The sequence below is a fragment of the Glycine max genome, chromosome 14, assembly GCF_000004515.6.
Source record: "Glycine max cultivar Williams 82 chromosome 14, Glycine_max_v4.0, whole genome shotgun sequence".
Lineage (NCBI taxonomy): Eukaryota > Viridiplantae > Streptophyta > Magnoliopsida > Fabales > Fabaceae > Glycine > Glycine max.
The window spans coordinates 43,103,749-43,130,093 of record NC_038250.2 but is presented as its reverse complement, the minus strand read 5'-3'; the positions used below and the strand labels follow the sequence as shown (position 1 = coordinate 43,130,093).

Below are 26,345 nucleotides of genomic sequence, written 5' to 3'. Positions count from 1 at the left end.
TTGCACTAGAATGTCCCACTCTAAAATGCCAAGTGACAAAGGAAAAGGCATTACAAGTGGGGGTATTGCCAACAAAAGTATCATTTTGTGATGTATTTACAAAGATAGAACTAGGTACGGAACAAACAATGGTATTAACAAATGATTTTGACTTGAGAAGCTTTAACAAGTCAGGAAATTGGTAGAGACTATCATGTCCCACCAAGAACTTGAGGAGAACCTCTCTAGAAACCTGTGATTTCACCAAACAAAAATAGGGGTGAAAGTCAAAGAAAATTGAATTACACTAATTAGGTTTTTAATGATAAAAGGAACAAAGAGAATATGATTGAGGAAAAAAGAAAAATTTGGGTTTAAGGGTGATTGGAAGGAAGTTAGACCTATGGAGTTTGTGTTAGACCCTACCCATTACAAATGGTGATCTATTCATCTCCTTCAAAGGGTGCAAGTTGTTGTATATTCTGTGAGACATTAGTAACATGGTGTGATGTCCTTGAGTCTAGATACCAATTGCTTGATTGCATTGGTGCAACAGTAGCAATATGAGCTTGAGAGGGAATGGAAGCTACAAGTGCAACTTTTTGCACATAGATAGGATTATGATATGGTTGCATAGGTGGAACAAGATGTGGTGAAGGAGCCATAACCAAGCATGTACTAAAACTATGTAGCATAGGGTGATTGTGAAGGATATTTATACCAATTAGGGGTAGTAGTGATAGTTGAGGGAACCCATGGCTGTATAGGGACATAATATTCTTCATAATGATGATAGAAAAATGAAGCTTCATGGCCAAATTTGTGTCAAATTTTGGCATTGCACATTGGAGTACCTACCATGGCCATGGCCATCTCTTCTACCACAATTGTTGCGACCTCCATTACGACCACCAACACCACCACAATGGAAGCCAAGACCACCACCACGACCAAAGTTAAAAAATCGATTTCCACTATTGTTATACTGTAATTGTTGTTATTTTCACAAGTAAGATGTGCATCAATAGACCTATTGTTCAAATTGCTATTCGAAGAATTAGGAAAATTTGGAAGAGAATTAAGGATTTGAACTATTTGGACAATAGGAGAATTGGATAATGAAACACCTTCAGTTAGATTAACAGAAACCAAAGATTTCTTCTTGTGGAACTTGTCAAGACTAGCTTCATGTCTTAGTAGCAAAGTTTCAACCTCATCAATAGTGAGAGGTTCAAACTTGTTGCAGATCAGAGACATTGTAGACTCATACTCCTTAGGAAGTCCTTCGAGGATAACATCGAGATGCTCTTAAAGAGTAATGGAAACACTAATCGGATCCAGAGAATTATCAAGTGTTTGAATGTGAAGAAGATATTTTGACAGTGACCCATTTGTCAAAGCAACACTTTCAAGCTCAGTTTAAAGTTGATGTGTCTTCACACGAATCAAAGATCGGAAGTGAGAGTGAAGCTTGTCCCATAGGTGCCACGTGGTTTTGCAATTGATCAATCGTGGAAGCACCTCAATGGAGATAGTTGACTGAAGCCATAACAATAGAAATTGGTTATGTTGTTCCCAGCCGACGAACTCTAGTGAAACATTGTAGAGATCATGATCCTCTAAGGTTTTAAACCTTGCTGGAATTGTTGGACTCCTGAAGAAGTGATGAAAATGATGGCCTTTAAGCATTGGCTCTACTTGCTGACACCAAAGCAAGTAGTTCAAGTTTGTTAATTTGTGTGAAATCGCATGAGAGAAAGAAGTCGCAGATTGCAATGAGAAAGTTGTAGACATTTGAATTCAAATCATAGTCGAAGTCGTTGGGATCATAGTCAAAGTTGTCAAAACCACCTAAATCAATGTCGCAATTGTTGGAATCAGTGTCTCAATCACCGACAATGGAGAGGGATGAGGAGGATTAGAAGCAGAAAGCCATTAAAATTCCTTAAGATCAAACAAAGCTTTGATTACCATGAAAGGTTTCAGGAATGAAGAGAAAAGATAAATCTAAAATTAGAGCATTTGATATTAACTACCCAACTGAAAAGTAGTTACACGTCTAGTATTTATACTAGAGTTAGGAAAGTTAACTGTCAAGGTTAGTTGAGATAACTAAAATTAGTAACTTAAAAAAATAAAGGCAAAATTGCATTTTTGGTCCCCAATTTATCTCCAATTTCGGATTTGGTCCCCCAGCAATTTAATTCACGAATTGGGTCCTCCTATTTTGTAAAATTGTGTAATGTTGGTCCCTCAGATCACAATTGGACGTTGACCGTTAGCAAGTGATGTTGACTGCCATGTGTCCCATCATTGCTGACTTTGTTTGCTGACCATGTTACACATAACATATGGAATGGAAAGGTATTTTTAATTTTTAAGTAAAGTTATTTCTTAATTATTTGTTATTATTGAATTATTTGTGATAATTAATTTTTTATTTAATGTTATTTGGAATCATCTATACTTCAATTCTGGAACGTCCTAAATTGAAGTTAGCCTCTCACGGAAGGAAAGTTAAGAAATTTGGGAGGCCAGCTCCTAAAATTGAAGGGCTAGTCGCTGCCACAGGATTAACTCCTTGGATCGTGTGTTTAGTAGACACTGGCGATCAGGGAGTTATATTTGTTTTTGTCGAGAGATGGCACAAGGAGACTAGTAGCTTTCATCTTCCAGTAGGAGAGTTGACCATCACACTGGATGATGTGGCATCATTGCTTCATCTTCCGATCATAGGCGCCTTTCACAACTTTGAGCCTTTACATGTGGACGAGGCTGTCATTATGTTGGTGGAGTTGCTAGAGGTCTCGGGTGAGGAGGTTAGAGCTAAGGCTGCACAGTGTCATGGGGCATATGTATGCCTGTCGTGGCTACGGGATATCTATCAGACGAGATGCGAGGCCCGACATTGGATTGTTGTAGCTCATGCGTATCTCCTACACTTGGTTGGTTGCACTCTTTTTGCTAACAAGAGTGCAACACATGCTCATGTAGTTCATTTGGACGCTTTTCGAGACTTGGCTTAGAGTGGGAGCTATGCATGGGGAGCTGCCGCCCTGGTGCATATGTATGATCAGTTAAATGATGCTTCTCAGAGCACTGGCCAACAGCTTGTTGGTTATATTACTTTATTACAGGTAAATTTTGTGTTTGTAATATGTTAGATTGGATTATGATGTAAATATGTTTTTAATATGTTTATTTGACATTTATTTTATGTTCATGTCATGTTTGTAGTGTTGGATATATGAGCACTTTCCTAATGTTCATGCGAGTGTGACTGATGATGGGTATGATGAGACGTCACCACGTGTCTGCCGGTGGCTTACTATGAAGGCTTATATGAAGGGATTAAAAGCTTCTCTGTACTGGACACGTATAGATGCACTGACGATTCCTGACGTATGCTGGATGCCTTATGTTGACCACTGAGGAGTTAGGGCGTTTGACCTCATTTCATGCTTTTAGGGTGAACTTAGATGGGGTCCCATTGTGGTCACACTTCGACCAGAGAGGGTGGTGCAACAGTTTGGCTACGTTCAGACCATCCTTCCACCGCCTATTAGTGTCACCTTGTCATATGAGGATATCGACGACAGGTGGATGCATTACTTGGACCATCTAGCAGCTGCGGGACAAGTCTGTCTTGTGCTTGGGCAGTGTTCAACAGATTACATAGCCTGGTTCTTTGGGATATCTCATCCGTTTATCACACCTACACAGGCAGCTGATCAGCCCAGACATCCACCTATCCCACAACATGAGGCATACGTGGAACCAAATATCCCGGAGGTCCCAGTGGCACCATAAGTTGGACCATCACACGCAGCTGATCCACCCAGACATCCAGTGGTAAGATTAGTTGCTTTAATGTTTTATAAAATGCTATTTATTTTAAATGTTGTAATAAATGTGTTTTTTAAATGTGATAGGATGCTTACGAAGCGATCGCAAAAAGGTTGAAGCGTGTGCTTAACCTAAGGATGGTCACTGCAGGCACAGAGTTACATAACATCATGGAAGACTGCCTCAGGATCGCTAGGGGTGTCACCTCAGATGGAAATGTTTATGTTAGGGAACGACGAAGATGGCGCACAGATCATTCATAGATTATGTTTATATCTTGTATTTGACAACATTTTTGTTTTTCCTAACCTTTTGTATTTGTTACATTATTTTGCGTATAACTTTTATTGAAGGTTTTTGTAGTTATGTGTGTCTTCTATTATCCGAAATTTTTGTGTTCACATGATCGTTCACATTTTTATGTTTATTCTCATTGTGCACCGCAAACTGAATTAATCTATGACTTATGACAAAAAAATTAAAATTGTGAAATGGATTACTTGATTCAGCCCATCTAATCTGATTGGATCAAGTTGATCCACTTCTTACGCATTTGTTAGTTCAATTTAAGTTGATTAGTTAACCTAAAATTTTTCTACTTAACCTAAATTTTTCTACTTAACACAATTTTAACTTCTTTATCCCTTCATAATTGAATGGCTACAAAATGTTACTGATGCATAAGTACATTATAAATTTAAGTGATTTAATTTTATTTACAAGTACATTCTTTATGTAACCTTTCTTTAATTCACGGACACATTGATTTGTTAAGTTAAACTAGTCGTTACCCTTTAAGTTGATTTGTTAAGCTAAAAATTAGACTCACTATCTTCAATGTACCAAAACAAAATGATTTCCAAACACGTGACCGACACATATAATGTGGTGCACAGAAGAATCTGGTGGTGGTTGACTTTTAAGAGGAAAAAATGTCATGCTTTGTTGTCGGGACAACAATACAAGGATTACATTATACCTTGATGCAATGACATATCCCATCTTCGTTATATCCATGCACTTATCCATACTAACCTGAATCAAACAAATATACAAATCAAATTTATTTAAAGTTTGTTCTTAAAAAAAAAAACCAAAACAACATACCTTGGAAAACCCATCAACAAGTAGGGATCGCCTTAATTCGTCAAATCTATCTGTGCCACCGAAGAGGTTGATATAGTCATCTGACCATTTGCCAAGTTCTTTAACCAATTGGTTGCACACCAATGACCAAAAATCTTCGCCCATACCTAATACAGCGACAATGGACCGATATCCACAATTACCGTCCGCTTTCACATCCACAATGTTGTCAATGAAACCCTGTATAAATGGTTCAAATTGATCCAACATCGGGATGATCCTTGTTGGCTTCGGCTGGTCCGAAGATGATGCATTACGCTTCACTGAAGAGTTGCTATTTTGAACAGAATGGAAAACATCAACAAAGTCATGCTTTGTTGATCTTTGGTTTCTGTTCATCGGTTTGTTTGGTGCACCTTTAGTGTTGACCTTTGATGGAGGAGGACACATAGAGTTTTGATCAGGATATGCAATTTCTCGAAGTTTACTCTTGAGTACTTTACCACAAACATCAAGTTCCTCAAATCTTTTAGATATGGTCTCAATCTCTTCCTTGATGGTGACTTCGGCCTCACATAACCCTTGGTCGGAAAAACTAAGTTTCCTCCCAAACATATGGATTGAATCTAGAGGGATGCTGCCAACAGCATACCTAGATAGCTTACATGCACAAGGAAGACCGTGCATGGTTCTCATGACACAACCACAAGAAAAAGGATTGTTGCCAGCATAATGTACACGCTCAAACTCAGCAGCAATCTCATTTAAAGCGTACCTTGAAACCATTTCAAGAAGCCTCTTTTATAAGGTTTTTTTAAATACATGTCCAACCACATGTGTACTTGTTTCAAAGGATGCTTTAATTTGAGTGTGTTGTAGCATAATCATGTTGTTCATGCATCCCAAACACTACACAAGTCTCCAAGACTATTATGTAATACTCTTTTTAATGCCCAATGAACAGATTCAACCCTACATGTGAAACACACAAAAAACAATAAATAGATACAATAATTAAATTCCATGAATTCATAAACCTTACTAGAAAAACTTGAACATTTTAATACCTGTTTGTTGTTGTGTTGCCTAAGTACATCACCTTATTCGTCCAGGATGTAACATACTTTTCCTTGTGTGAGATTCTCCATGTTTCCTTAACATAGTCAACGAACATTGGCCAAGGTGAGCAAGCCATTTGAAACTTCTGAAGGCACTCATGAAACTGCTGTTATAAGGACAATCAACCAGGCTACCCCAGGCATCCATGACATACTCCCAAACATTTTTTTTACCAATTAGGGATTTGCATTTGGCCTTGACATTCTTGTCGATGTGAAACCTGTACAACAAGTTTGTACACTCGGGGAACATAATTTTCACTTCATTCATCAATGCTAAGTCTCTGTCAGTCACAATAACTATAAGGAGACAATCACGTCTTAAAAATAGATCTCGAAACCGTTCCAAAGCCCATACAACATTATTAACACGTTCACCCTCCAGATATACAAACCTAGCAGAGAATGTCATCCTCGTTGGTGTCACCCCAACAAAGTCAAGTAGTGGGAGTTTGTACTTGTTTGTTTTGTAGGTACTGTCTATCAAAAACACCAAATGACATGCATTGCATAACTTCACTACATCAGGGTGACACCAAAATAGATCACGTACCACAAATTCATCCTTTAATCTATGCTAATGAATATATTGATCACGTTCAAGAAGCTTCATTAGATGTTGCATTTCAGTATCACTTCCTTTAATGGAAGGACGATATACACTTCTTGCATTGTATATTTGTTTGATAGTTGTGCAACTATTGGCATTGTGCTCCTTCAATGTTAGCAGGATGTTTCTTGGTTTCACCATCGACTTTGTCATATCAGTAATAATTGTCTTCTCATCCTTAGTCAATTGCCCAGCGTATAAATGTCCAACTAATGACTTGACCAAATCATGATTATGAATCCCACAGATCAACTTCACCATCCAACCTTGCCCTCCAATCATTGGTTTCCCACGAAGCTTGAAGGGACAACCACATTTCCTACTCTCAGTTTCTCTTCTAACAAATTCTTTCTTCCTACACTTATACTGACCACTCCTTTCACAACCAATTAACACAAATGAATTTCTTCCTCTAGTACCAATATGTGTGTCAAACCTCATAATGACTGCAACAAATCTGTTTTCATGGGCAACCGATCGAGCCCACTGCAAAACATCATCTCGGGTACCAAAGACCTACAACGCAACCCAGACAATTTATTTTTTTATACAAAACATACATTCAATCAAATGACTCAAAATAATGAACATTATTACCTGAGAAGTATTAAAAGCATCCGAACAATCAACATGTGGTTCATTCACACCACATTCTTATTCATTTTCATAATCCATATCAACTTCTTGAGACATTGTATTGTCATACGTCAATTCATCTTAGTCCATCTTAACAACAAATTAAAAAATTATACATCATACACAAGTCTACATAATTTTTTTGTTCACACCATATTAGCAAAACTAAAATTAGTCCCTCGTAGTACTTTTTATTTAGTCCTTAACATCAAAATTTGATAAATATCATCAAAATATATTAACTACATACATATTACCAACTAATACAACTACATTCAAAATTTAGAACTAAATAATTTACTTAAACTAAATAAAAATTTTGCACCTAATTTTTCACTTTCTACTTATACTATATTTAATTTGTAATAACTAAATAATTTATAATTTCTACAAAAAAATTACATGATAGGGACTACAAAAACACAATAATAAAAAAATTTACGAAACATCTTATTTAACATAAAAATACTTCAAATAAATACAAATTTTGCACCTTAATAATATCATTTTTTACTTATACTATATTTAACATGTAATAACTTAATAATTCCTAATTAACAAAAAAATATAAAAAACTATAACTAACAACTAATTTAACATTTTACTACTTCAAATAAATACAATTATTGTACCTAAATAATTTAATCTTTTACTTACACTATAAATAATTTGTAATAAATAAATTATCCACAATTTCAAAAATATGTAATAAAAAAATAACATATTAATAATGTTATTAAATCTAAATCATTCACAAATTAAAAAATAATCTAAAAAAAACAAAGCTTACGGATGAAGTACATTCGTATAAAGCATACGGATGTAGTACATCCGTATGCTTTATACGGATGTAGTACATCCGTATGCTTTATACGGATGAAGTTCATGCGTATAAACGGATGTACTACATTCGTAAGCTTTATATTGATGAACTTCATCCGTATGTTTCAAAATACAACATATGAATGAAATACATTCGTATAAATCATATGGATGAACTACATTCGTATGATTCTTATGGATGAACTACATCCGTATGTTGTAATTCTTACTTATGGATATACTTCATCCGTATACAACTTATGGATTTACTTTATCCGTATGTTAATAATACCAGATCTACTAGAATACCAGTTACTAAAAGAAAACCGGAAAATGTGTACCTCCGCCCAAATAAAACCACTACCGGTAAGACTTTCACCTCCACCGAATCGATACCTCTCTCAACACTTGCAAAAACGACCACCAACGAGAGAAACCGGACCACAATGAAAAGAACCAAGCTTTCAACACAATAAAAACATAGAATGGGTGCCAATTTATAGAAAAACAGTGAGGGACATTATTGGCATTTTAAAGATGTGTTGGGTGCACCTAGCAACACCCATAAAAGTTCTCTAAAAGCCTAAAAGTTGAATTTTTAATAATGAGGCCCAAATTAAATCTAGTTTTTTTTGTTTTGTCCAGCTCAATATAAACCTGCCCTACGCATTAGGCCAAGTAAGTTATTTTGCCATCTCTAGAGTTCTTATTTGATAAACATAGGACTAATTGCTAAGATTTCAAGAAAGTGAGAGTAGGAGTTAATGATAAAGAATCATACTTTACTCTTTTCTACCTTTGGATCTTTGTTTCCTTGAGTCTTTTAAGTCATTTTAGTGATGTCTAAAGTCCTTTTTAGTTAGGTTTTAATTCACAACTAACCACTAACCGTGACAATTTGATCTTCGATTATCTTAATTAAGCTAATAATTAGGACGTGGCGCCTAACCATATCTACATAAGATGATACTCTACTCACTATTTTTATTAGTTGTTGATCAATACATTTGTTGAGTTAGATTTCATTTAATGCTCACATTCCATATTTCCATTCTCATCCTTTCGTACATTACCTCAAACCCAAAACCTAACAGTCAAGGCACACAGCTTCTTTGACATAGCAACAACCTAATTTAAAAAGTAGTCAAGTACACAACTTGTCATCAATTATGATTATTAATTGTGAAATGATTTTAGAATATCTACAATTTATAATTGTCTATTAAGTTGTTTAAAAGTTTTTGGTCGGTTTTACACTCCACTTTAAACTTACTTTTTAAAAAAATTTCTTTTAATGGTTAACATTAAATGAGTTACTTAAATGGACATGAAAATATATTTTTTGTTGTTTAAAATTGGTTAAGCAATGTCGCTTATACAATTGTGCTTATATGAACAATATCATTTCATTCCCTCCAATGATAAATTATATTAAATAATGTTGCTTAACTTGAAGCAACAACCATCATAAGCAACAATATTAGAGATTGTTTAAAATGGAAAGACAAGATATGTTGGTTATAAAAGAAAACAATAATTGTTAATATTATATTAAAATACATAAAAAAGTGAACTTAAATAATATACTGAAAAATTAAAACTACCTTTACTTGATGAGTTAACCTTTTTAACAATTCAATTTGTCATTATATTACTGTTTTTCCCCCTTAAATAATAAACTTTCATATTAAATGTTTGAGGTGCTTCAATATATAATTTAAGATGAAGCATCTTGATAAACATATAGTACTTGCATTTTTTTTTTATCATTTGATTTGGAGAGGTGGTAAGGGACTATATATTGGCGAATCCTCAACCTTATATTCAACTCTGTAACAAATTTCTGCACCATTTCCCTCCTAACTATATCACTCTTGTTCAATATATGTATCATCTCTCTCTCTCTCCACACTAACTACTACCTAAAATGTGGTACACTCAGGGCCGGTCTTGATATTCGGTAGGTCCTGAGTGAAAAAATAAAATAAAATAAAGACTTCTTATATATATCAGTATTTTAAATGAGTGTTGCTATTTAGCATGAACATCTATTTGCACAAATCACACAAAAGTAACATTCAACAGCTGGGCTTTTTTTATAAAAAAAATTAATTAAATAATTAAGAAAATAAAAAAATGGAATTTCACAGAATACACAGTTGGTGTGTTCTGACGAAAAATCTTTTCTTAACTTTTAGCATTTTCCATTTTAAAATTTATATATATATATATTTTTTTTTTTTTTTTCTTCAATAAACTCTTGTGTTATTTTTATCATCGGCAAAAATTTTTCTCTGAAATTGTCGCGCCACCGATTACCTAAATTTTTTTGAAGTTTGACTAATATATTTTAAATGAGTTAAAGTTTGAGTTTAATTTGATTAAAACCTGAATTTACTTATTTAAAATTTATTTATTTTTTTCTTCTATCAATTTTTTAAGTGAAAAATAGTTTAATAATTTAACATTCAATAAATAATTTTATGCTAAAAAGTAAAGTAATCTAATAACCATTCCAATAAAATATGAATTTGACTCATTTAAATAATTAAATTTAACTATAAATATAAATAAATATTCAATAAGCTAAGCATCAATAATTTACAGAAAAAACTTGTGTAAAAAAATAATTTACACTTTTACAGAAAAACTGAATTCATTTCACCCTTAATTTTGTAAATACCCTTCTTATTTAATGCTACTTTTTTTTGCCTTTCATTTTAACTAATGAATTAACTTATGCAAAAAAAAAGTCTAATATCTAATAGCTATGATTGATGAAGCTGAGAAGGCATGTTTGCAATTACAACGTAACTTATATTAGACTTAACTTATATTTATCCTAAATTCCTAATCCAGTAATCCTATAAATAATTTTTTTATAAACATTATTGATTTTTTAAAACAAAATAAATTACAAATTCAGAAGTGAAAGTGATGCACATACCAGAAGGGCAACAGGCCTTATTTGAGTTCCGTTCCAGTCACTTTGTGTCTCTCCCTCTCCACTCCTCTGTCACAAATCACAATTGCGGAAAGGTTGGATTGATGGTCTCCTGGATAGTAGACTCACAGTGTAGTAAACGGAAGTTTCAAAGTGCAATGTAGAAAGAAAGTCTCATTGCCTTATACCAGTATATGACTAATCAATAATTTCTTTCAATTTTCATGTCATTTATATCAAAAGAAATTGTATTGGTTGCCACAAATTTAGAAAATGGGAAGTTCCTCTAATGTTTTGGGGGAAACAAAATGTTTAATCAGTTGAAACATTTGCAATTTGTGGTTAGTAAATTAAAGATTGAATAGGAGAAGAAAAGCTGATGATATAAAAAGGTATGATTTTTTTTTTTTTGCAGTAAAAGAAAAGCTAACATAAAAAGGTAGAATCACTTTTTTTTTTTTTTTGCTGAAAAATTACACATCTGAGTGGTTTTTGGGGGCCCTGCCAATAATGGGCCCAGGGCAAACGCCCTTGCTTCCAAGCCTCAGGTTTGGCACAGGGTATACTTTACATTTTTGACTGAAGAAATGTGGAGGTTGCTAACTTCCACGTTATTAAGACTTGTACATGAGAGGAAAAAAAAAGAAAAAGGAAACCTACTGTTTTCTCATCCCTATATAACTGCTTGTCCTCATTTCTAAGATGGCAAGTGAAGAGGATGAGAAAAAGATGGAACTGGAACATGTGACCAGCTTGTCAAGAAGAGATCATGAAAGACCAAATCCCTTTTTTCGAGTGAGAGCAGTTAGCTTGGGTGGTTGGTTGGTTACTGAAGGTTGGATCAAACCTTCTCTCTTCGATGGCATTCCAAACAAAGACTTATTGGTTAGTAAATCATATAAATGGCTGCACTACAATATAATTATCATTATGCATGTTAATCTTATAATTTATATATATATTTAATATGTGGTGTACAAACAGTGGTACAAAGTTAGAAATTAGGATCTTGTATTATCTATCTAAACTACTTGTCCTTATGCCAAACACACATATGGTGAAACCAAAATTATGACAGCATTGACAATTATAATAGTGATGGTCAAACAACAATATTAAAGAAAAAAGTGATATAATAATTAAGATATTTTAAAACATGATAATTAGATTTTTTTTAAATTTGAATTTTATTTGTTAAATTTTTTTAAAATTTAATGAACACATGAGATTTTAATAAATTCTTAAGTATTTTAATTTAGTATTTTTATTAATTTTAATTTAATAATTGAATTCTCATATTTTTCATATATACATATACCTCTTTATTAATTGTCAAGCTAAATTCTTCTTCTAAATTTTTGTAGGATGGAACTAGTCTTCGGTTCAAGTCTGTGTCAACAGGGAAATATCTATGTGCCAAGTCTGGAGGGGGAAATGTCCTACTTGCGAACGGCACAGGTGCTTCAACGGCTTGGGAAACAATTACAGTGAGTGACCAAAATGATGATACTACATGTACTATATACTATATATACATTCATTAATTCAATAACAACAATATTGCATATAAAATGAGTGATGCAAGGTGTGAATATTTGATTATTTATGTTTTGTCATTTGTGTATAGTTGTGGAGGATAAACGAAGATACTTTCAGACTCAGGGTGTTCAACAAACAGTTTGTGGGGTTAGATGGGATTAACGTTGTTGCTGTTTCCGATACTCCCATCCATTCTGACACGTTTCGAATAGTAAAAGAAAGTGACAGTTCAAGTCGTGTTCGAATCAAAGCACCCAATGGGCACTTTATGCAGGTGATCCTATATGTTTTTGTTATCTTTTCTCCTTGTTTTTATTGTTTCAGTGAAAGAAGAACACGAAATTAAGATGCTTCTTCTGCCTTATAACGAAAATTTGTAGACTTAATCTATTCCAAAAAATAAACTTTTAATTGAAGAGTTATTTAATCGAACAACTCTAGCAATATATAACTTAATGTGAACTAAGGAAATCTAACTCAATTATTTGAGTAATGTATTATTGTAAATTTTTTAATATCAATCGAAGTTCAATCATATGATTTACGAACTAAACAAAATATAACTTAATGTGATTTTCACCTCTATCTGTACATGTCTATGAAATATACAGTAGTAACAATTTAGTATGCATATTTATATACTGTTAGTATCATAATATTTCATGGTATGGACTTGAAGGCAAAGACAGAGGAGCTGGTGATTGCTGATGTTTCCAATGCTAACGGATGGGGAGATGATGACCCAACCATCTTTGAGATGACAATCGTTGCAACCTTACAAGGGGAATTCCAATTGACAAATGGCTATGGGCCAAATAAAGCTCCGGAAATTATGAAGGTAAGATTAATTGGAATACTTTTTTTAGAAGCAAAATTTTGTTATAAATAAAGTACAAAGGTATTTTAATCCATTACATCAGTCTTACAAGGCCAATTTAATTAAAAGATAAAAAAGACAAGGGTCAATATACCAATTTAAAAGTGCATTGAATACTACTCATTTTGACCGTGTATCATACCCATGATCTAACATTTTTAAATACCATTAATCAAGTTAATGAAAACACTCTCAAACACAATTTGGTTACGTATGTACAATCCAAGTTGAGTAATGGACCACAACGTACGTGGGAAATAAAATGTTGAACTAGACACAACTGCTCCCAAAAGAAAGCTAAATTGTGAACATAAATTATGCATGACTCGGCATTAGATCTGAAATATTGTCAAAGAAATAAGTTATTCTTATTTTCCTAAAATAAGAATTAGTACAAACAAGATGTGCTTTGCACGTGAAACAATTGATACCCATCTTCTGCACAAGTTAATTCGAATTAAGAATGTATTTATAATGACTCGGTAAGATATATAACAACACACTTTGAGTGGAATTGAACTCTTCTAAAATTTAGTTCTTAAAGATAATAGAATGAGCAGTGTTAAAACTCCTAGATATATAGTTGCTGAGACTATACAAAAGAATAAGTTGATTTAGCTGTAAACATTCTAACGAAGTCCTCATTTGACACACCGATTGATTCGGTAAGCATAGAACTTACCCGTTTATGTATAAACTAATTAAGAGAGTGTAGAGAAATTGGAGATAGGGACTTGATTTTCTTGGTGCCCATTTTCAATTATTTATTTATTTAAAATTATGATCATGTCTTCAAATCTGATGCTGACAAAAATATTGTAATGTGAATGCTGATGGTGATCTAATTAAGCATTTATTTTCTTTCAGGAACATTGGAACACTTTTATTGTTGAAGATGATTTCAAGTTCATGAAGAGTCATGGATTAGATGCTGCTAGAATTCCCGTTGGCTGGTGGATAGCAAGTGATCCATATCCACCCCCACCTTATGTCGGGGGTTCCTTGCACGCATTAGACAATGCCTTCAAGTGGGCACAGTAAGTACATATATTAATATTACAACACATTTTCTATATAACATCTTATTAGGAAAGAAAGAAATGGGAGATAGATGAAAAGTAGTTTTAGAATTCATTCAATTCATTCATTCATTAAAGTATTACAAAATTGATGTATTTATACAAAGATGAAAAATAACTAACTAGAGTAACCAACACTAACTTACTCAAATAACTTCTAGTAACTATAACTTGAGTAACCAACTAATTTACACAAATAACTTCTAATAACTAACTAAATTAATTTTATGTCTAATACCCCCCACAAGTTGGAATGTGTTGAAAACACTTCTAGCTTGGAGAATACAATATATCAACATTAAAGAAGAAAGAGAAAAGAAAAAAAATATGAAAACATGAAATATAGCGAAACATGTCGAAAATATTTTGGTCAAAACAAAAACTTCGAGAAATCTTCGACCAACTTCGATTGCTTCCAAGAGGCCAAAGCAAGCATCAAAGCTTGTTGGTAAAAACTTTGGTGACGAAGGACAAGAAATTGTAACTGACACGCTCGAAGAAGTACCACAATGCGGTGGCATAAACGAGCACCGCAACCGCTCCACGCCAATTCATCCACAACACCACATCAGCAATTAAGCCTTTGCCGAGAACACGATGAAAGGATGAGAAACTTAGGCAATGCCAAAATTGTTAGAAAAATGAAGAATGAAGGGTTAGAATCATCAATGGCAGCCATGGCCATGAGAGAAAAAAAAAAAGAACCAACCAGACATCCGAAAAGTCCCCTTAAAAAATGATTCATAAGGGGATGACCTATCCAGTTATATAAGAACTTAATCATTAATGACATCCATGGCCATGAGAGAGAGAAAAAAAAAAGAACCAACCAGGCATCCAAAAGGTCCCCTGAAAAAACGATTCATAAGGGGATGACCTATCCAGTTATATAAGAACTTAATCATCAATGACCTCCATGGCCATGAGAGAAAAAAAAATTAGTATTACAAAATTGATGTATTTATACAAAGATGGAAAATAACTAACTAGAGTAACCAACACTAACTTACTCAAATAACTTCTAATAACTATAACTTGAGTAACCAACTAATTTACACAAATAACTTTTAATAACTAACTAAATTAATTTTATGTGTAATACATCTTTCTCTATATATATTGTGCGTAATTCATAAAAATTTCTGGGAGTATTAACGTAATTTGCTCATGAAAATTTAATGGTTTGACTATTGATGAGGTTGATATAACACAAAAATAACAAAGTTTGGTTTATACTTATCTTCTTACAGGAAACATGGATTGAAAATCATTATCGATCTTCATGCTGCACCCGGCTCACAAAATGGCTTTGACAGCAGCTCTACAAGAGATGGTTCTCTAGAGTGGGGAAAAACATATGAAAACATCAAGCAAACAGTTTACGTTATAGACTTCCTAACTGCCAGGTTCTTATACATAATTTACTAAGATTAACATTAAAAAAAAAAAGTATATGCACTTACCATAAACGCATAGATGGTTGTCTCAACTTAAGTAGAGGTCTTTAGTTTGAATACTAAATATGTTACTGCATCAAATAGTTTGAATACTAAATATGTTTTTTTATCACATACAATTTTCATATTCAACTTAATCAGAATTACCTCTAATAAAAAATATTTATGGTCTTGACCAAAAAAATGTTTTTATATTATCATTCCAACCATAATTCACTATATGTAAAATTAATTTATTAAATTTAATAATAACTATCTTAAAATTTATACAAATTATTGAAGTTGATTTTCAATTATTTGACTGTCTAAAAAATTGTAAACATATTAAACCTTATGTTATCTTAAAAAATGCACATTGACTTGATATAACTAGATAAATTTCTGGCTAGTTATGTGACGAGAACAACCATTTAAAAAAAAATTAAAATCTTTGAAAACTAGAAAAATAAATTTAAATTAGAACTAAGATTAAATTAAACTAATTTTATGAGTGATGATACATGGATACTCATGTTTTTTATACACTTAACAAATACTGTTTATTTCTCTCTATCTCTCTATCTCTATATGTCAAATCACATCACTTATAAAAGGTATATTTTTTTCAATTTTATCTTTCTCTTATCATTAGCATATTATATATATATGAGATATATAACTAGTGCCATGTTTCTAAACCTTGAAGGTATGCAAAAAACCCGAGCCTTTACGCAGTTGAGCTCTTAAACGAGCCTTTGTTTCCTAACGTGACTCTAGAGAGCTTGACCAAGTACTACAATGATGCTTACAATGCAGTGCGCAGGCACTCTTCCACAGCTTATGTGGTGTTATCAAATAGGTTGGATCTCTCAAGTCAACTAGAAATCCCAAACACCAAGGAACTCTTCCCTCTTGCCACAGGCCTTAGGCGATGTGTGATTGATGTCCACTACTACAATCTCTATTATGATATATTTGAAGACATGAATGCGCAAGAGAACATTGATTTCATCTACAAAGTCCGTTCATCACAGTTGGATAATATTACAACCGTAGATGGTCCTCTCACTTTCGTGGGTAAGTAATCATCTACACTTTCCATTTTCCCTTACATAAACACCTTTCACACAAGTAATTGTAATAATCATTTGTTATAATTACTTAAATCCTATTTTAGATGATTTTTATTTTTGAGTTTTAAATTTTTTAAAAATAACAATAAGTTTTTAGTTTTTGTTTCAAAAAATTTTAACATCAATTTTTAAAACATGATTAGTTTCAAAATAAACTCATCTTAAAAATTTCATATCGTATTACAATTTGTTTAAGAGCACTTTTGTGTGATGGTGACGACAATGATAATGTATGTGATGTTAGTAGAATAGTGACAGTAAAAATACTCGTGGTGATCGACTGATCGTGGTGATAGTGACGATAGTGGTAGATGACAGTGGTAATAGTGATGGTAACATTGGTGGTGGTGGTGGTAATGGCAAAGGTGACATTAGTGGTGGTGACAACAATGGCGATGGAGGTAAAAATGTCAATGGTGTCTATGTCAATTGTGGTGTAGTAACGATGGTTAGGTGGTTGTGGTAGCGATGACGAAGGTGATATTGTTGGTGGTGATGGTGATAGCAATGTTGTGGTGATGATGATGGTAGTGATAACAATGCCTGTGGTGATTATGATGTCAATGGTAACAATGGTGGTGATGATAACGGTGTTAGTGGTGTCACCAAGTGGTAGTGATTGTTTCGACGATGATGTTGGTGGTAACGGTGACAATGACATTGATAGTTGTGGTGGTAGCAATGCCGGTGGTGATGATAATATCAGTGGCGATAGTGGTGGTAGTAGCGGTTAGTGATGGTAGTGGTGGCAATCAGATATGATGGTGACAATGATAATGATGGTGGTGGTATAGTGGTGATGATGATGACAGAGATGATAGTAGTAGTGGTAACAACAAAAAGCGTCATTGTTAAATGTGAGAAATGTTTGTGTTTTCTTAAACTAAAAACCAAATTGACAATTTTTTCTTGGTTTTGAAAATGATTTAAAAATCATTTTAAGTCCATTTTTGTCAAACACATTTTTGTTTTGAAAATTATGTTTGAAAACCAAAAATAAAAAACTCGCAAACATCCTAAACAAGCCCATAAATTTTAAGGTTGAAAGGTAGTGCTTATTTTGTTTCTTTCTAATTGATGCATTGATTTTGTAGTGCATTTTGTCTCTATTTATCCCTATGATAAGTCCTAATCATGAGAATTCTTTAGTTGGATTAGAGTATCCCTTATATATGCATATAAGCTGATTTGTAGAAACTTTTTTATATAATCTTTTTAAAAGATAATTTTTAATTTATGCCCATGTTTATTTCAATTTATGAACAAAATTATTTTATTTTTTCTTCTAGAAATGTTTGTGGATAAGCTTATTGAAATAATTCCATTGTTTTAAAAAAAAACTTATAACATTCATTTTAATAGTTCATTTAAGGTACTCGAATGCATAATTTGTCATCAATTACATGACGAATGATTATGTAATTTATAGCATAAATTTAAATATACATAAATGATGTATTTATTTCTATCTATGAAAATTTGCGAAAGTCAGATTCTCTTAATTTTATGTGGATGTAACTAGAGAAGGTACCGAATTATGTGTCCTTTTACACCAGGAAAAGACTAATTTGTAAGCTGTAACTCTTAATGGATGCTATCTATTTAAATAAGTTTCAAATTAAATTGGGTGGATATTATTTCTATTTCAAGGTGAATGGACTGCTGAGTGGAAGGTTGAAGGGGCTACCAAAAAGGATTATCAAAGATTTGTCAAGGCTGAATTAGATGTTTTTGGGCGAGCAACATTTGGGTGGTGTTATTGGACACTCAAGAACGTCAATAATCATTGGAGTTTGGAATGGATGATCAAGAATGGCTACATTTAAGTTTTAAAAAAATTCCTCTTGCCGTGTGCACCCTCTATTCCTATCATATTATGCCCTTTTAATATTTCTCAATATCAATTATGATATTGATATCATAATTAATGTCTACGTATAGATCTTTAACGTTCTTCACTTCCGGAAAGGCAGAAATATCAAAGTTGTAGACCCTTTCATTAGTGAAAACGGTTCAAAATAATGAAAGTCTCTTCTCTGTTTTTAACATAACATAAAATAATGTTATTACACGCATAACACTGTTTAAACTCGTTCACTCGACTTAATTTGGGTTATTAATTATGCAGTAATGCTATATAATTTACATTTCTGTATTTCTGTAAAGCGATTAATTTATTATGGTGGTTAATGCAAAAATCATTTTTTATTATAAATTCATGAAAGCTCTTATAGTGACACGTGGAATTTATGCGTGATAGATAGTTCTAATCCTATCTTTAAATATATATATATATATATATATATATATATATATATATATATATATATATATACTACTAAAAAAGAGATCTTCTACGACACAGTATTTACGTCGGTTATACGAAAATTACTGTAATAAATAAAGCGGTGACATTTTTGTAAATAATAATATCTTTTTAAAGACGGGTACCTTACAACCGGCTTAAAAAAATACTTTATGAGAGCAGTTTTAAAAAACCGTCTTTGAAGACATGCGTTTTTCAATTTTTATGCTGACGTGGCACGTTATAACTGGGTTAGCTTTAACAACCCTATATCTTACTTTTTCTTGTATCGTGACTCTTCATTGTCGTTATAGAGAGCGGGGGAGAGAGAAGAAACACTCTCTGCCCTCTCATCTTTGAGCTTCGATGGCGATGAGCGTTGCAAGGCTGAGGAAGGACGAGATCCAGAGGCTGGAGAAGGAGATCGATTCGCTCCGGCATCCAACGGTGGAGCTGCATGAGTCAGAGACGAGCGCGGCACTGAAGAACCTCCTTGAAGAGAGAGAAAGAATGGTGACATTTCTAGAGACGAGCGCAGCAGCACCACCATCGCCGCTGTTATTCAAACCCTAACCCTCCTCACCCTCACCCTCAGCCCGCTTTGCTCGTCTTTTCCAGTGGGACTGCCTTCAACGGCGTCGTCGAGGAGCTCAAGAATTTCACCACCCGCGTCGCTCACGTTCTCCCCGTTTCCGACGATGAAGGAAGCACTGGTGAAATTGTTAGTGTTCTCGGTACTGTGTTATGTTAAATTAATAATTATGATTACTAGTGTTTCTACATTTGGGAATTTTTGTGGAACCAAATTTCGGGGGCAAGGAATTAGGGATTTTGATTGATTGGGTGCGAGTGTGCATTGCAGGTGGTCCTGCTGTTAGAGATATATGTTCCAAGTGCCTGAGGTTGTTTGATCAGAGTACCATTGAGGCTTTCACAGTTCGAAATTTGGCTGGGCATCGTCTACCACTTGATCCACTGCAAGCTAAATCAGAATGGTTGGTACCACATTCTTAATTATTGTTGTCAAGCCGTAAAAGTTTGTTTTAATAGATTTTCCTTCCTTTTTCATTTTGAGAATCCATTTTTGTGGGAGCATGAATTAGTGAGACAACTATGGGAGGATATTGAGAGTAAAAAACCAAACAAAGGAAAATTGGATGGATGGGCATGGCGGGGCAGCTCTAATAACACTTATACTGTCAAGAAAACATTAGTTGTTGCACTGTGAAGGAGACTTGACTGAAGCAAAGTTTTTCCAAACAATATGGCACCATCAAAGCTTTTTGTTGGAGAGTATATCATTAAACAAAATTCGTCAAAGGATAATTTACTTAGAAGAAACATAATTCAAATTGTGTTTTCTGCCTAAACCATTTAGAAACTACTACCCACTTGTTTAATTGTGACTTTGCTGTGGAGGTTTGGAGGAGATGCTACATTTCCATGGGAATGCATTCACCATTTTTGGCAACAAGGGGGACAAATTAATGGAAGAAAGGTGGTACAAGGATCATGGTTGATATGCGATAGGATGCGCTTCAGACCCAAAATAAAATGGTTAAAAGATTTTTTGTGTTGGAGTTAAAATATTTAAAATATTAATTATTAGGATATTATTTATTATGTTATTTAACTTTTATTTCTAATTTCCCAAGGTAGGATGATGACACTTGTATGGCCATCATCAGCAATTAGGTTATAAATTGTATTTTCTATATTCTTTTGATATGAATGGAAAAATGTGAAGTTTTTATTTATCTTTTCTTTAGCTTTATTGGTAATTTTCTTTGGTTTTAGAGTATAGTAGCTTTGAGCACTCTATCAATATGGCTATCAGTTATTTGGACACATAGAATCGGTATTCTATTTTAATAATGGTACAAGTGATGTGGGATTAGTTTTGGATAATATAGATCATGGTTATGGATAACAACAAAGATGAAGGGAATGGAGGATGTATCACTGTATACGTGGTGTATGGATCCATCTTTGGGTCTAAACCAGTTGCGGTAATTTTGATGATGCAGGGGAATTGTTCTGGTCAGTAAAATGTGTAGTCATATGCGAATTCAATATTACTAGGCAAGATGACAGAATTCTTGTCTGAATGGTGGAAGGTGCTTGTGATATTGTATGCTTTTTTTTTCTTCTCAGAAACTGAACGGGTATATGTGAGGATATGTACCCATATCATGTATTTCTGTTCTCTGGTTTGTCTATGGATTTTGTGACAGAGCAAATTCAGCTATTAATGAAATCTTTATTTGCTGTGAAAAAAAAAGAAGCTAATTATACACTTTGCCGATATTGGAATTTGTATATCCTACGGAAGGCATTAGGTGCTAGCTAGCTAATTATTTTAATTAAAAATATTGCTTAATATAGCAACCAGCTCTGTATAAAAAATATTTATATAGAAAGAAAAACGTGCATGGGATGAGAATTTTTGTATGAAAGTTCTGTATATGAAAATACTTGTTGGTATCTATAGATGAAGATAATCTAAAGTGAATGGTGCGATTGATAACTTTGACTAAGATTTTTATTTACTTATAAATTAAAGTTGCAGCAACATTGTTCCATTGCAGAATATTCTCCAAGATGTGGATGAGTTGTCTAGACTGGCTTGGTACGTATTTTCTCTGCCTTAAATATATAAGTTAGTTACACTTAGATCTCTAGTTAGATATTTTTTTATATTATATTAGAACTATACACTGAGAAGTTAGTTACACTTAGATCTCATCTCCTTTAAACCTAACCAAATAAAAACTAACTTTTTACAGCAATATAAAACATATTGAGAATCTCTTTTTTTATTTAACAAAAGAGAAAAAATTACCTAATACTACGTGATCATGATTTCTATCATTTTCAGTTTTTTCAATTTTCTTCTTTAATACTTCAAATTATATAGTTTTAATTTCTATAATCTCTCTCTCTTTTGTTACGTTAAGGTGCTCAACAAGTGATGGTAGCTTTATTTGAATTGTATTTTGCAGCATATAATATCTGCCTAACTGAATTCACTCACTAAATAAAAAACAATATCCTGTCAAAAGCATGCATAGAAAACGTATGCATATATCAATGAATAAGTTTTAGATTCTGTAAAGTCTCATCAATGAATTAAAAATATATAAAAGGTATATAATTAAATAAGAGATTTATAAACTCAATTTTTTTTACTTATATAGCCTTTTATTTGTTTTAAATGTATTAATATGATATTTGATTTCAAACATATGTTGTATTTAATATTTATATGTTCGATTAAAATATATTTTTAATAGAGTTCTTAGTTACAATATAAATAAAACAAATCATGAAATAATAATTTTAAATCTAAATTTAAATTGAAGCAACACATGACATATTTTCGGTTAAATTTGATTTTAGTATATATATTTAAGTTAATGAATTTAGTCTTTTAACTCTTAAAAATATTTAAAAATATGTGAATTCCAGATGAAGATGAGCCTCCTTCAATTAATCCTAGAACACCAACTCCAATACTGCCATTTTGTCTAGACTTGCCTAGACTTGTCCACTATATTTTTCTGCTAAGTTTCTTATTACTTTGAGCATTGTTTGTAGTATTTAGAGGGAAAAGAGCTGTTGAAGACTATTTTCCTCGTTTGGTGTGACACCTCATAATCTTATATTGATATAGAAAGTCCTTGTGGTAATTTTTGTCAGGTCAACCAAGGTGGCATCTGCTCACTACTGGCTGGAGTATTTTTGTTAGCCAAAAGAATCTTGTTTCTGGAGATGCAGTTCTCTTTCTTAGGTGTGTATATGTGTGTGTGTACAAGTAGGATTTTGTTTTAAAAATATAATAAACACTGATAGTGTAAAGAATTGTTATACTGTCATAGTGTCACTTAATTTCAAACCGCCAGCCATGTACAATATAAGTTTGTTTGATTTTCAAAATATCTACCTTAAAAGTCATACAAAAGGATGATTTCTTATTAAGAGTGTAAATTTTTTTACACTAACTGTTCATATCTATTAAACTCTTGTTTTAATTGGTATTGATATGTATGTTCTTTCTATACTTTTTTACCAATCAATGTTATGTTGTTCTTTTATTGAAATGAATAATGTATACTCTTTATTGATTATTAATATTAAGGAAACTTCTTGTCATAGTGACTGAAATACCAATTAGCATGAGAAATCCATAGGGGAAACAAAATAAAAAACTTGTAGGTTGCTAGCATTTACGGAAGTAGCATCTTAAATATATTTGTTCTTTCTTGTATTGTTTCATGCATGGAGTTTTTAAATTATGACTTGTCATCAAACTCATAATTGTATTTTAATGTTTGACAATTTTAGTACGTACTAAGTTGAATATCAATTTTAGTACCTGGATATCAATTTTAATGTCTGATAATTTGTCACTTTCGATGTTCTTTCTAAGACGGTTATTATGAAATAACCATCTTTGAAAGGTTTTCACTTTGACATTCAAAGACGGTTACTACGAAATAACTATCTTTGAAAGGTTTCTGGTTTTCACATTCAAAGACGGTTATTACGAAATAACCGTTTTTGAATGTAAATGCTGACACAACATACAAAGACGGTTATTATAATAACCATTGTAAAAATTGATTTCATTTTAATGACGCTTTAAACAATGACGGTTGAAAACCGTCGTTAAATACACTTATTAACCGTCGTAAAAAGCCTTTTTTTAGTAGTGATATATATAATTTTTTATGTAAATATATTTTTAAATATGATTTTCGATCATTTTAAAGAACACGTAAGGGTGAATATTTGATATAAAAGTTGATAGTTATATATTATTGAATGTTTTGTTTTTATTTGACCCTATGTGTTTTAAGTTTGGCTCCATCCTTGGTCAAATACATCATGGAATGTGAGAAGATGAAATGTTGAGATTGTCTAATTAAGAGAGTATAAACTGTTTAAATTATGTATTCAAATTTAAATTATAAAAATAAATAAGTCAAGTATTTCATGTAGGTTAAGTATAGGAGCTAGAAGATAGATTAAGTAGCAGCTATTATGGACTATATTTAGAAGAATAAATTAATGGACTTAACTTAGTGTTTTTTTTAACCAAATGGACTTAGTGGTTAATAGATAAAAGTGCAAAATTTAGCTTTTATTTTTTTCTTAAAAAAAACACACAAATATAATGGACGTAGAACATGGCATTTCTCGAACATTAAACTACAAAAGCACATTGTTTTGAAGATCAAAACTAAACAGATTACACATGTAAAGAAATTAGTAATAATAATATACAATTGGTTGTATTAACAAATTACAAAGTTAAACAAATCACACAGATCAATCACTTCCCCCAACCGTGCGCTAAACGACACCAACAGGACAATGTTTGATTCTTCCATATGACCCATTATAGATAATCTAAAATAAAAAATGCAAGTATATGTTCATTCCGAGTGAAAATACAAGTCAATGATAAGATTAAGAAGGATTGTAAAAGACAGTGGCACTACTAAAAAATATATTTTTAATATTGGTTATTAAGGACTTTGGTTATTAAATGATATTGAAACTACCGATATTAATAGTGTCAATGGTAACATTGGTTTTCTAAAAAACTGATGTCATATAGTAAGAAATAACAAAAAAATGTAAAATATGTACAAAACAACATCAATTTTTATAAAAATTGATGTTGCCAGTCAACGACAACATCAGTTTTTAGAAAAACCAATGTTGTTTTTCTAACAACCGATGCTGTTTTTTTGAATTTCTTTTTAATACCATGTCTATTTTTTAATTAATTACCTCAAATTAACCTGCAATTGAAAATAGAACCAGTCCAAACAGTTTTCATACATCTCGAATTTTCTCAACACCGACCTTCACTTGATCATTGCCCAATGGAATGTTATGGATGACTGTCAACCCCTTATAAACTCTTCCTATAGCAACTAGTCGGGAAGGATTGTCATCGACACACAACCCACATTTTCTGAGTCACTCGTTTTTGGGTCCTCCCCAGAGGGATCAACATAACTTTTCTTTGTGCTAACATGAGCAGCAGAAGGACCAACCTCAGCCTCAGGAGGTAGTGCGAGTCCTTGTGATTGCATCTATGACTGTATCTGAGACTACATCTGGCTAAAGGACAACATTAATTGTGGAGTCACTTTTTCTATGATTAGCTCCTCCAACTGGTCCTTGATTTTTTGTGTCAATTGCTCTAGGTCTTCAGGAGCCATGGATGAAGACATGCAGGAGCTCCTTCAAGCCGGTCCAAAGTATTGTTTGATCGTGACATTGGCTCTAGCAGCATGGACAAGACCAGGGTACTCTAGTCGCCCAATGGCAGCTGCCAGTATATTTTGACATCCATGGGCGACAAAACTTCCCTATGAGGCCTGCTCTTCTAGGAAATCATGTAGTCAACAGATGAAATAAATTTGGTTTACTCATTCAACAATTATTATAAAAAAGACCACTGACATATGAGAGTCACTTACAATCCTATATGCAATTTCCTTTAGACGTCATTTGACCTGATTTTTTCATGCAAACCATCTTTCATTTTATGTGTCGTCTAATGGGAGATGGAGGATCAACAATCGTGTCAGTGTTCCCGGATTGGGTTGCTTCCTCCAATTGTTTCTTTTTTTTGTCCTCCATCAACTTTTGTTCTAGAAAATCATAACCCCCTTAAGACAACATGCGAGGGGCAATGTTTTGTTTCTGAATGGTCTGTGCCTTCTTTCGAACATCCTGTAACAACCAAGGAGGCAAGTTGTAAATTACTAGCAAAATAGGCCACGAACTGTGCTGAGTGCTTAAACTGCCATAGCAATTCATTCCATCAATCACAAGTCCAAACATAAGATTTCTTGACTCTTTGTTGAAATTCGGATACAAATGATCAGTCTTCTTCCACTAGGAGGAATCAACTG

At 32.9% G+C, this 26,345-nt stretch overlaps 1 protein-coding gene and 1 long non-coding RNA gene across 3 annotated transcripts; both read left to right on the top strand.

Annotated features, from left to right (window-relative positions):
- The first annotated feature begins 11,728 nt into the window (after positions 1 to 11,728).
- On the top strand, positions 11,729 to 19,127 carry LOC100779614 (probable glucan 1,3-beta-glucosidase A). The gene is made up of 8 exons (XM_003544733.5): positions 11,729 to 11,926; positions 12,406 to 12,528; positions 12,669 to 12,854; positions 13,260 to 13,418; positions 14,325 to 14,494; positions 15,787 to 15,942; positions 16,679 to 17,049; positions 18,756 to 19,127. The coding sequence occupies exons 1-8, from the start codon at positions 11,744 to 11,746 to the stop codon at positions 18,929 to 18,931; spliced, it is 1,524 nt and encodes a 507-aa protein (XP_003544781.2). The 5' UTR covers positions 11,729 to 11,743; the 3' UTR covers positions 18,932 to 19,127.
- A 574-nt stretch (positions 19,128 to 19,701) lies between these two features.
- LOC106795751 (uncharacterized) lies at positions 19,702 to 23,371 on the top strand. 2 transcript variants are annotated; one of them, XR_001384534.3, is made up of 4 exons: positions 19,702 to 20,131; positions 20,273 to 20,405; positions 21,999 to 22,039; positions 23,110 to 23,371. It is a non-coding gene; the product is annotated as an uncharacterized lncRNA (long non-coding RNA). The 2 variants fall into 2 exon arrangements; XR_001384535.3 differs by having other exon boundaries at positions 19,702 to 20,144.
- The last annotated feature ends 2,974 nt before the right edge of the window (positions 23,372 to 26,345 follow it).